The sequence below is a fragment of the Micropterus dolomieu genome, linkage group LG15 (genome assembly GCF_021292245.1).
Source record: "Micropterus dolomieu isolate WLL.071019.BEF.003 ecotype Adirondacks linkage group LG15, ASM2129224v1, whole genome shotgun sequence".
Lineage (NCBI taxonomy): Eukaryota > Metazoa > Chordata > Actinopteri > Centrarchiformes > Centrarchidae > Micropterus > Micropterus dolomieu.
The window spans coordinates 18,541,841-18,552,938 of record NC_060164.1 but is presented as its reverse complement, the minus strand read 5'-3'; the positions used below and the strand labels follow the sequence as shown (position 1 = coordinate 18,552,938).

The window sequence follows — 11,098 nt, the reverse complement described above, 5'->3', positions numbered from 1 at the left end:
TAACCAGAACAAAGAAATATGACCACATTACTCCTATTTTAGCTTCATTACACTGGCTCCCAGTATGTTTTAGAATTGACTTTAAAATTCTATTGATAACTTTTAAAGCTCTTCATGGCCTCTCGCCTTGTTATATTTCTGACCTTTTAGTCCCATTCACACCAGCACGTACCTTGAGATCCTCGGGCAGAGGTCTGTTGTCTATTCCAGAGTCTCGACTGAAAACTAAAGGGGACAGAGTGTTTGCTGTCAGGGCCCCGAGGCTCTGGAACAGCCTGCCCGAGGAAATCAGGTCGGCTGAGTCAGTGAACTCTTTTAAGTCCCTTCTTAAAACATACTTTTATAGGAGAGCCTTTCCCGATTTTATTTGACTTTATTTTATCCCTTTTTATTTTACTAATTTACTTTACTAATTTTATATTTATCTTAAACATGTATTTTAGTCTTTTCTTTATCTTGTCTTGTTTTTGTATTATTGTTTTTTGGGTATTATTGTCTTTACACTTGTTAAAGCACTTTGTAACTTGTTTTTGAAAAGTGCTCTACAAATAAAGATTATTATTTTACCTTTAATGCGTCTATCACAGACGGAAAGGGGACCAGAAATATGGGGTATACTTAATAAAGGCATTGTTAGTCCAATCATAAAAGATTGGAAACATTCTGTCCATTTTAAATATATTTAAATAAAAATACTGCATCTTCCCTTGTGGGTGCTGTGGCACCCTGGAGTGAGCTTTGAATCCAGGCCCACAATGAGCAGATTCTAAAAATGTCCACTGCCTTTAGATACTGAAATAGTTAACTCATAATATGATCATTCCACACCTTTTCTCAGCCTCCAGTTTGTCCATCCGTTTCCACAGTCTGTTCACCAGGGCTTCTTGTTCCTGCTCTAATGTGTTCTCAAGGTCAATCTTCTCCCGCCTCAACTGTAGCATAAAAGGAAGAGTGGAGTGTGACGTTAAAAGATTCAAAAACCTTGACGTCAAAAAGGTATTCATAGGACTGCACACAAATACACTGCGCTTCAAACCCAAGGTCTGTGTCCAGATAAGCTTTTCCTTCACAGAGCTACAGTCCCAAGCAGGCTTGTGAGACAGTGATAGAAAAATGACAATGTAGGATAGTCTATAAAAAAAAGTCTTTATTGCCAACCGATATAAAGTGACACCAAAGCTAAAATGAGCTGCTCAGCAGCAGCTGCTAATTTTTTGTGGGGAAATTAAGTTAATTTTTGCAATTCTCTGCAAAATGCACAGTGGCATTACACACGTATCACTCTACATTAATGAGTGAGCAGAAACAATGAATACATGCATGCATGCACATCTACAGAAAAACCCCGTCATCAGAGCTTGGAAACATTACGGACTGTTTCGGCACACACAGGTTTGACCAAGCCACAGACCAAAATGTTCTTTCCAGCTAACATTCAGAGGGAAGTTTGGCATCTCGCACTACTACCGTAACTAGACACACAAGTTCAGGGATATGCTGAAACCTTCTTGCTTTACCATGACAGGCATACCTGTTCCAAGGTTAGCTGCTTTGAAATGGTTTCATTCTCCATCTTCTTGATCTTTTTCATGAGCTTGTTAACCTGGAACTCCTGCTCCTGCTCCAAGTGCTGCTCCAACTCTGCCTTCTCATGCTGGAGCTAGGATGGAAAAGGGTGGATAGTTCATGGAGAGAAAAAGAAGAGGAGGTGAAATGAGAGAAAAGGGAGAGGAGCATGAACACAAGAAGACACTCATGGTGAGTCACACAGAAACTATTTGATGACCACGATGAACAAACACACAGGGGTCAGATAACTTCGCTGACACATTGAGTATAGCAAAACAGGAATCCAACTTTATCTGATTCATGGTCAAACTTCCCAGAGGAATAAATAGTGTAAAATAAGGATTTGGCAAACAAAGTAACCACCTTTGGCAGCTCGCCAATACAAAGAAAGGGTGCGGCTCCAGCACAGACTCAAAATGGGACGGTTGTGTGATGAATTATATAAGTGATTACTCATTATGTGGAAAGGGAATGCAAATTCATTAATAGGAAAAGTAACCATTTCCATTATGTTACAAGCAGAACTAGAACACCTCAAACAACGCAGTTTGTTTTTACTTGCTGCATTCATACAGAGTTGAGTGCTCTGTAGTATACTGGGTGAAAGAACAGACCACCAAGTTTTGCCACACCCTGTGCAGCAACTTTTCTTTTAATTAACACTAACAATTTTAGGAATTGTTTTGATAATGTGCCTCCTTCAGGCAATACAACTAACAGCTATTGTATAACAGGACTCCACCCACTGTACACTGCGCCTATGCCAAAGTCTGTGTGAAAATATATCTGCTCACTTTTAGCCTATGGATACCTTGCAAAGATAGTTTTTCCCCACTGTCCTTCAAGCAGAGGCTGTTTGTGAGCAACTCCACAGTGGCAATATGCTCCTGTGTTTACATACATTTGTTTTTCCCCTTCATTATCTCATGCATTAATAGCTATAAGGTCAAAATAGTTTTAAACATTTTATCAGCTTCCTCTCTAAAAAGAAAAACCCATACTGGCAACTTAGAAGATCAGAAGGCATTGATTCAAATCCCCGCTAAGGCACTTGAATCATTTGGCTCTCAAGTTTAGACAACTTAAGTGAAAAGTCCATCATCAAAGTAATGATGGAGGAAACACAGGTCAGACAAAATTGTTTTTACGAAAATTCTTCAGCACAGGAGCATTTACACACAGTAAAATAAATTACCACGTTTGCTCAATTCTCCCACTGTCATCAAAAGAGTATAACACACGCACATGTATACACACACACACACACACTATGGGATCATTTGTCAGCAACAAGTCTATGGGGAGAGGCAGACACAGGCCTGTTTCAGGTAAAGTACGAAGGTATGATAACAAAAGCCCAAACAAGTCCGTCTATATGACTTTAAGCATGGTCTGCTGAGGCACATGTGTCCCTCCTAGATTCCCACTTCTTTACACATTAACAAACCATTAGTCAGCCTACAGCTAACCATTGAAAGTGTGAGAGTGTGTGTGCACTCTGCAGTTGGGAAAATAAGATGTGGAAAACAGACTGAAGCAAATAACCGACAGACGGGAGGAGTAATTTGAGAGTAATTTAGAGTAGCTAGCAGCCGCAGTGAAGTCATCTTGAGGCTTCAGGCAAGTACCAGTACATTTGATGATAATGCACAAGCTGCTGTGCACTCATACATTGGGTTGTGTGCATAGATACACACCCAGTGAGCTCAAGCTGAACGCACTTGACAATATACTGCAGCCAAAATTTTGCATAATTGAGAATTAAGAAAACATCTATGTACCACAGCAATTAGTGTCATCAGTATAATAGGTCAAAAAGAGTGAACATTCAAACTGATGTTAGATTATTCTCCATTATTCCTGGTATAAACAACTACAACAACTGAACTAAAAATGGGTATTGCTAAATGTAAATGTCCTTTCTTGTTCCCATCACTCACTTGCATTAGTTTCCTTGACAGTTCATTGGTGAGAAATTCCTCCTCCTTCTCATAGTTGACCGCCAAAGTCTCCTTCTCCTTCTGAAGGGCCTGGATCTTCTTGAACAAGGTGTTGCTGATAAACTCTTCCTCCTGCTCTGCTCTTGCTTGCTGCGGGACAAAGGCAAACATCAGCTGAATAGACTCTTAGATCTGGCACATCAAACTCTTGGATTTTCACATTTACCCTGATTAAACCAATAGCGCATGTAGGAGCAATGCAGACACACCAAAATCTGCTGCAGTGAAAGTCTGCCAGCCAAAGAGGAAGCAGAGTTTTCCCTAATGACTCAAGACATTGCAGTAATGGATGACTTACAGTGAGGGGAAGAATGAAACATGGGGGCACTAAGGAAATGTGTTGGGGCAGCTACAACAGTTAGCATTACAGTGTGATGATACGCCTGTCCTTGCAGTCTCAAATTCTCCACCCTCATTCTTCACTGACCTCTAAGCTGCATTCTGTTTTGAAAGCTGGGATAATTTGTCAGTTGTTGGAGAACAATGCGAGGGACAATAAAAAACTAAACTGCTAGTTAAGCTTCACACATTTACAAAGGGTGGACAGGGTGCAGTGTGGCCAACTTGCCAACATATGAGCCTGTCATTTAGCTAGCTGGCTATGTTTGGCCTACATACTTCCCATCTATCCAAGAGATCGGCTACACATTTGTATGAATCTAAGGCTGATTAACCGTGCACGAAGACATATGATGCAATGGCCCATGCCAATGCTGCTGCAGGACTAAACCTATTGATTTTCACTAACGTTAAGTTAAGTTACCGTAACGTTATCCTTGTTGGACATAACGTGCCAAATCAGCTGACCAAATAGCTTACATTAGTTCGGTAACTTGCATCATGAGGTGCCCACCTATTTTTAACGCCATTTAACTTGACGTTAAGTTAACCGCTGAGCTAACGTTAGCCAAGATTAGCGACACAAAACAAAACAAAGCACAATAGCTGACTATCACTGCCCAGCCACCTAGCAAACGTTAGCCCGCTGGCTAAGTTAGCAACATACCTAACGTTAACTGGCTAATGTTAGTACCGTTAGACCTAACAAAACACCACAGGGTTTTCTTTCAATACAGATATCATTTACATTTAACGCATTAAGTCCGTTTACATTTACAATTTGGCACTAAACAAACAACACCAGTCATAGCTAACTTACTGACAAATACAATATAAGAAGTAGCGTGGGGACCGCATCTAGCTAGCTAGTTAGCTAGCTAACGTTACTCACAATGGTGACGCTAGCTTTGCGGAGGTCCCGATTCTCCTCCTGCAGGGCTTTGCATTTGAGTTTGAACGTCTCAAGCTCAATTTTAAGAACTTTATTCTCTTGTTGTAACGAGGCCAGGCGGTTCGTCAGCTCCTCCAAACGAAACTGTGAAATCACTATGCTCGGTTTCCCCGAATTTGAAGCGGAGGACGACATAGGGGTGGCCGAGCTGCTCCCCGCTCCGTCGGTGTCGCTCTCACTTGCGCTGTCCGCCATGGTTGTGCGACAGTGTGGAAGATGACGGCAGCTGCAGCGTTTGAGGAGCGCAGAGAGCAGAATGGTACACCGTGTGACCTTGCTCACGCTTGACGGCATAGCGCCACCATCAGGATGTCTCCAGTACCGCCCAATGCATCCTTGACACACTTTAACTTTGATAAATCTTCATCAACTATATCCAAGAAGACTGGATCCCCAACCTAACGAAGTGGTCATATGATCTGGGACCCTAAACACTGTATCAGTAATCTTGTCTACCCGTCTTTTAGAGGAACTCATGCCTGCATGCTGGATATTCCTAAATACATTTGTGTTTTATCAAAGTACCACAAAGAGGGAGATAAAAGAGGGGGTACCCAGAAAAGGGATTATCTTGCAATGACTATGGCCACATAAGGATGATGTGGGAATTTGCTAAAGAGTAAGTAAGTGGCAGAGTATTTGTCTTTTTGTTTTCTACCCCATCATCACAATTAATTGGAGAGCATCACTAGTATGCCTATTAATATTTTATCAGTAACTGCAAATTAGTGTTATCATCTGCATAAATATCCACAGTGTGCTAATTATACATATGAGAGGCAAGACTTGATGGGACTGCTTTGAATTAATTATTCCATCAGAAGGTAGAGCGGGTAGTCCACTAATCAGCGTTGGTGGTTAAATCCCCAGGCTCCTCCTGTTCACATGTCTTAGTATCCTTGGGCAAGACACTGTAGCCCAAGTTGCTCCTGATGGTCAGGCCAGCACCTCACATGGTAGCTCGCTGCCATTGTTGTGAGTGACTGGGTGAATGAGAGGCAAATTGTAGAGTGCTTTAGGATAAAAGTGCTATATGAATGCCGTCCATTAATTACAGTTTCACAGAACACAGAAATCAGCAATATCCTCATGGGGAAATCTTGCTGCCTGGCCCCAACAAGGCATTCCAAGCATTTAAACATGCAGCCCTGGAGATTTTTGGCGCAAGGACACTTTGGTAGGAAAGAAGCACATAACTCTGGTTGAAGGGCAGTGTCTCTCATCATAGAACTACTCTGCTGCCATTACATTACTAAACTAATAAAAAAATGTTCAAGGACACAAAGACAAGAACAGAAACATTTGTATTGCGAAATCAATGCATTTTATTTTTTTATTTTTAGGTAGATTTTTTTTAAAGACGTCTGAAACATTTGTGGTGGCATCATTGCTGCTATAGCCTCTAAAAGACCTTTAATAACCAAAGTGCTAGAATAGTTACATTTCAATGGCTTCACTCTGTTAGTAAGAATTGTACATCAAAAAATCTGCTCAGGTGAAAACACATATTAAACAAAATTGACAAAATTGATAGTTCAACCATATCAAAGGATCCTCTACCCCCTGATTGACATAGTAGTTTAAGGGGATGTGGTACAGCACCCTACCTGACTTCCTTTAACCCGTCCCTGTCCCAAAAAAAAGTTACATAGTTTTCATGTCCACAGCATAGACATCAACATACTGAGCCATCGCACCAGTAGAACACCACACTTGAACTACATGGGCATCTAATGAAAACCAATGCAAAGATAATTCCTAATGTAATTCAAAATAAAAGTCAAATTTTGGAGCGAGTGAAAACAATTCTATTCGACACTGCATATACAGACTCTCAAGCCTAAAAAGATCACACAGTTTCAGAGTTAAACACAATTTATTTAATGCTTAAATAATTCTTGTTGACCATCCAGTGTTTTTGTCATACAATATGCTATTTTGAGCTACAATCAAAGAATGTCTTTGTGTCCTTAATGTGAGTAGATTTTAAATTAAGGAAATACTTCACCAAAGAATTGAAAATTAAATGCCCCAGTTTTCCTTAAATACCACAGCAGCTGTTAGAAAACCAAATTGACACACTGCTAAAATGATTATAAACAGTCTAACAGTGTACTGAGACTCCTACACCTTATAGCCAATACGCACAATAAAGTTATAATTTTACAGCGAATCAGCCTACTAGCATTTACATTCAGATTATTTCATTCTTGTAGCAGAAGCTGCCCTCCGTTTTTACATAAACAGACAAGACATCACACCCTCAAGAAGCTATAGAACTTTTTTTCATCCTCACCCCAAACATGATAAATGTTTTCATGGTACCCTTTTTCAATTTAAAATATAAAACTGGTGACAAATGTTAGGGCTATATGTGTACACGGATAAAGGGTTTTATTTGTCATTTGAATACAGTGTTTGCAAACTTGTAAAAATTGTACTTAAAATAATGTGAACAGCATGCATGAAAATATGAGAACTCTGAAAGGCTGCTTTTTGTAGGATTAGATCCATTCCCACTTTGGGAATTACTGAAATCTGATTTTCTGGAAATTTCCTTTTAAAACCAAACCAGCTATTTTTTCATGTACAAACATTATACCTGCTCTAATAATTAATTATACAAGAACCTGTGAAGTTAAACTCAAATCTTAAAAAGGGGAACCGTTTCAATACAGTTTGAAAGCACTTGAAAAGGTTACTCTCCTCAGTGCATTCTCAACCAGTAACTTGCCCTTTTTTAAGAATTTTACACATTGTAATTTTATATACAGAAAAAAGCTTTTGTGTTAGTTTAAGTTTTAAAAAGAGGAAGGAAGAAAAAAAATTCCAAAACAATTTACATCCTGACAACAATGGGTTTAAGAAAAAACTATAAGGCGAGTGTTGAAGTTGGATCAGAAGTGTTCCATTAGATTTTTTGTGTTATTGTGTCTACTTCTTTCCACCCACCATGTGGACTGAGCTCTTGTGCCATCTTTGGTCACAGTTGCACATCTGTGGTTGTCAGTAAGGGAGTCTTTTTTGTTTTCACAACAAACGATGCTCCTCAAAAAGCTCTCACAACACCAGTGGGCCGATGGCACGTATTGTTTCACACAAAACAGGAAGCAGAATCATTGTCCACGGGTCCACCACTGTCAGAAAGTGGGAACCTCCCGGCCCTTTGATTGAGAGGAGGTGAGTTTTTCATGCTCATGCGTAAGTCAGAAGGGTCGACTCCTCTCACGTGAAAACCATTAGTTTGAAGCAGATTGTTGAAGACTGGACCCTTGCATGAAGTCCTCACACTAGAACTCTCCAGCCTTCTGAACACTCATTCCCAGGAAACATCTTACTTGGTTCCTGTATATCTGTTAGACACAAAATAGTATGTCACATACTGTAGCACATTTACTGTAACTGTTAACAAGTTTATAGATTACAATTGCCCGGAATAACGCGAATGCCATAAGTTTTCTAATATCTACAAATGTACATCATCTTGAAAGGAAATATTATCTTCAGTTACAAATTCAATTCAATTCAAAGGGTGTAACATTTCTCTCACAAAAGACTATTTTATGTGTGAAAAGGTTGAAAAGGATGCAAAAAACTGTCACGATCTTCCATTCCTTTGCATGACAAAATGACAACATGTTAACAAGACTTGGATCAGTGGGTTGTTATGGTGACCTCTTGTTTTAATATATAACAATTTGCCAGACTTCACAGTAGTGCCATATGATTTCTAAATCAGTTTGGTACAGATGGAATGATTCACTGCAAACATAAGAGTGAACAGCAGTAGGGATTAACAGTCTGGCCAGTGGGATAACAAACTCCTTTTGGGTGCTACAATGCTATTGTGAGATGGGGATTTAGTGGACAAATACAGGCATGGAGGGTATCAGTGGGGCAATATAATGCTGAGGCGTGTGTGTGTCAGCCCCATTCCCTAATCACACACACTAAGTGAACACGGAGGGAAGACATGTTGCCAGAGGATAACCAGGCTCAGACATCTGTCAGCCTTTTGCACTGAGTGACAGTGAGACAGAGCAACTATCTGGGGAAGGGTTAATTAAAGGAATGGTTTGACATTTTGGAAAATACTTTTATTTGCTTTCTTGTGCGAGTTAGATGAGAGTTAGTTTTTACATTACGGTTTGTGTACGAAATAAAACGTGATAGTCATTTTTTTGAGCTTTGGAGAGATTCAAGAAAGAAAAACAGAATAGACACATAGGGTGCTGCGTCAAATAAACAGAATCCAATAAATTAGGCAAAGGCAGTGCATTAGATAGAGTGTGGCATGAATTACATTACATTTATTAATTTAGCTGACGCTTTTATCCAAAACAACTTACAATTGCTATTTATGTCAGAGGTCGCATGTCTCTGGAGCAACTAGGGGTTAAGTGTTTTGCTCAGGGACACATTGGTGAACATGTCACCGTGGGGAGTTGAATTCGGGTCTCTCACACCAAAGGCATGCATCTAATCCACTGCTTCATCACCACCATATGAATGTAATCATATGGAAAATAACGCAGCATAGGAGGACAATAATGCACAGATACGTACCGCACACTGAAACATACACATGGCCAACAAAGACAAGGAAACTATGCCAATTGTGTAACAGTGAAAGACAGTAAGCTACTGTACCTGGTAGAGCACAACCATCCCTATGAGTGGAACTTTTTATCCCCTGACCTTCTGTCATCCTTTCGCCTGCTATTCCTTGACCCTTCTCCTTGCTAGAAGACACAAACACACACACACACATAGAAATACAGTTTATAATCGTGGTATTCTTATCTACTGATAAGAGGAAAACAAGTTGCAACCCAACACATAAACCTGAAACATCAATCCGAGACAAAGGAGAAAGCAAAACGGCACACACTGAAGGAACAGCAATCTGAAACTAGCAAATGTTAGCAGTAGCTTAATTGTTAATTGGACCCAAACCACACACCAACCAGACACCTGGAAGAAGAACATTATCTTATTAATGAAAGAGTTATAAACAAAAGTGGCAGATTGTATTTATACAGCAGTCACGGCACTCATTAGTCATACTGTTGACTAACCGGTTAAACAGTTAAAAAAAAACATTAAAACCACACAGGAGCATAGTCCGCATCCCATTTGTTATGCAAACACAATAGACACCACACAGTGTCAAAACACAATTTGCAAGCATGTGCTTCATATGGCTGCATTTATGTGTTTTTGTATTTTTGCAGAAAAGAAAGATAATGAGGACAGTTATCCCGAATCCAAGATTCACCTGCAGTGCTGGAAAAAATATGACCAAATCTAACGGATCCTGCTTTTGACTTAATTGTTTGGCTTAAAGCCGCACTCAAAAAGTAATGAGATGTAACTTGGGAGTTTTCATATCTAAAAATAACACGTGTAATCAGTAAACTGTGCTGTTTTAGAGAGTATTTTTCTCTTAACATTCCCCCTAAATGAGCTTTAAAGTTAGAAAAAGTTATTCACATGCTAGGGCTGAACAATTGTTAAAAATGTAATCAAATTCACAATATGGACTACTGCAATTTTCAAATCGCAGGTAGCACAATATTTGTTAAAGGTGATTGGTGTGTCAAAATACACATCATATTCTAGAGACTTAAGAGCACATCTTTATTCGGTATAGATCCTTGCCCAAATCACACCATAACTCATTTTAATATGTTTTTCAATGAAAATGAGTTTTCCCCTGGTATTGCAAATAATATCACAACTGTAATAAGTAATTGCAATTAGATATTTTTTCAAAATCATTCAGCCCTTTCATTCATAACAATGTTATATTGTGTATTTATTCTGTATCTGCTTGTTCCAACACTTCAGTGAAGCTATATGTGTATGTGTAGCATTTTATATACATTTCCATGTAATTTATCATGACATATTTCCAATCTTTAGAAACCTTGTTAATAAAATACTGTGGGAACACTGCTTAGCCACATATTTAGACTTTCTAATGATGGACCTTGTTGGTGGTTCTCACAGGGTTGAAGAGATTTCTCATTTAGAAAAGATACTATGCTCCTTTTTGTTACAGCCCACAAAGTGATCACAAAGTAGTTGTAAGTTTGGCCTAGTGCAGCTTTAAGCCTATCCTTTGCAGTAGCTGTTAACCTCCCACCTTTTATGTTCTCCTAACTACTGATATTTTCTGACAGGAGGATAACAGATTCCCATGCATCCCATTTAGATTAGACATTGAACCCAGGAA

General features: G+C 39.3%; 2 protein-coding genes across 3 annotated transcripts in view; both read right to left on the bottom strand.

The window, feature by feature from the left end:
• Positions 1-5,135, bottom strand: part of LOC123984149 (coiled-coil domain-containing protein 6-like) — a 14,563-nt gene extending 9,428 nt beyond the window's left edge. Inside the window, exons 1-4 of the mRNA XM_046070872.1 lie at positions 4,801-5,135; positions 3,510-3,659; positions 1,532-1,660; positions 829-932 (exon numbers count right to left, since the gene is read on the bottom strand). Of these exons, the coding sequence (XP_045926828.1) occupies positions 829-932; positions 1,532-1,660; positions 3,510-3,659; positions 4,801-5,055 (638 nt within the window). The 5' untranslated portion in view covers positions 5,056-5,135. The remainder of the gene's footprint in view (positions 1-828; positions 933-1,531; positions 1,661-3,509; positions 3,660-4,800) is intronic.
• Positions 5,136-6,165: 1,030 nt separating this feature from the next.
• The window catches only part of ank3a (ankyrin 3a), a 129,873-nt gene continuing 124,940 nt past the window's right edge, over positions 6,166-11,098 (bottom strand). For both annotated transcript variants that reach the window (XM_046071359.1, XM_046071360.1), the window contains 2 exons: positions 9,511-9,602; positions 6,166-8,213 (listed from right to left, as the gene is read on the bottom strand). In XM_046071359.1, the coding sequence (XP_045927315.1) occupies positions 9,531-9,602 (72 nt within the window). In that variant the 3' untranslated portion in view covers positions 6,166-8,213; positions 9,511-9,530. The remainder of the gene's footprint in view (positions 8,214-9,510; positions 9,603-11,098) is intronic.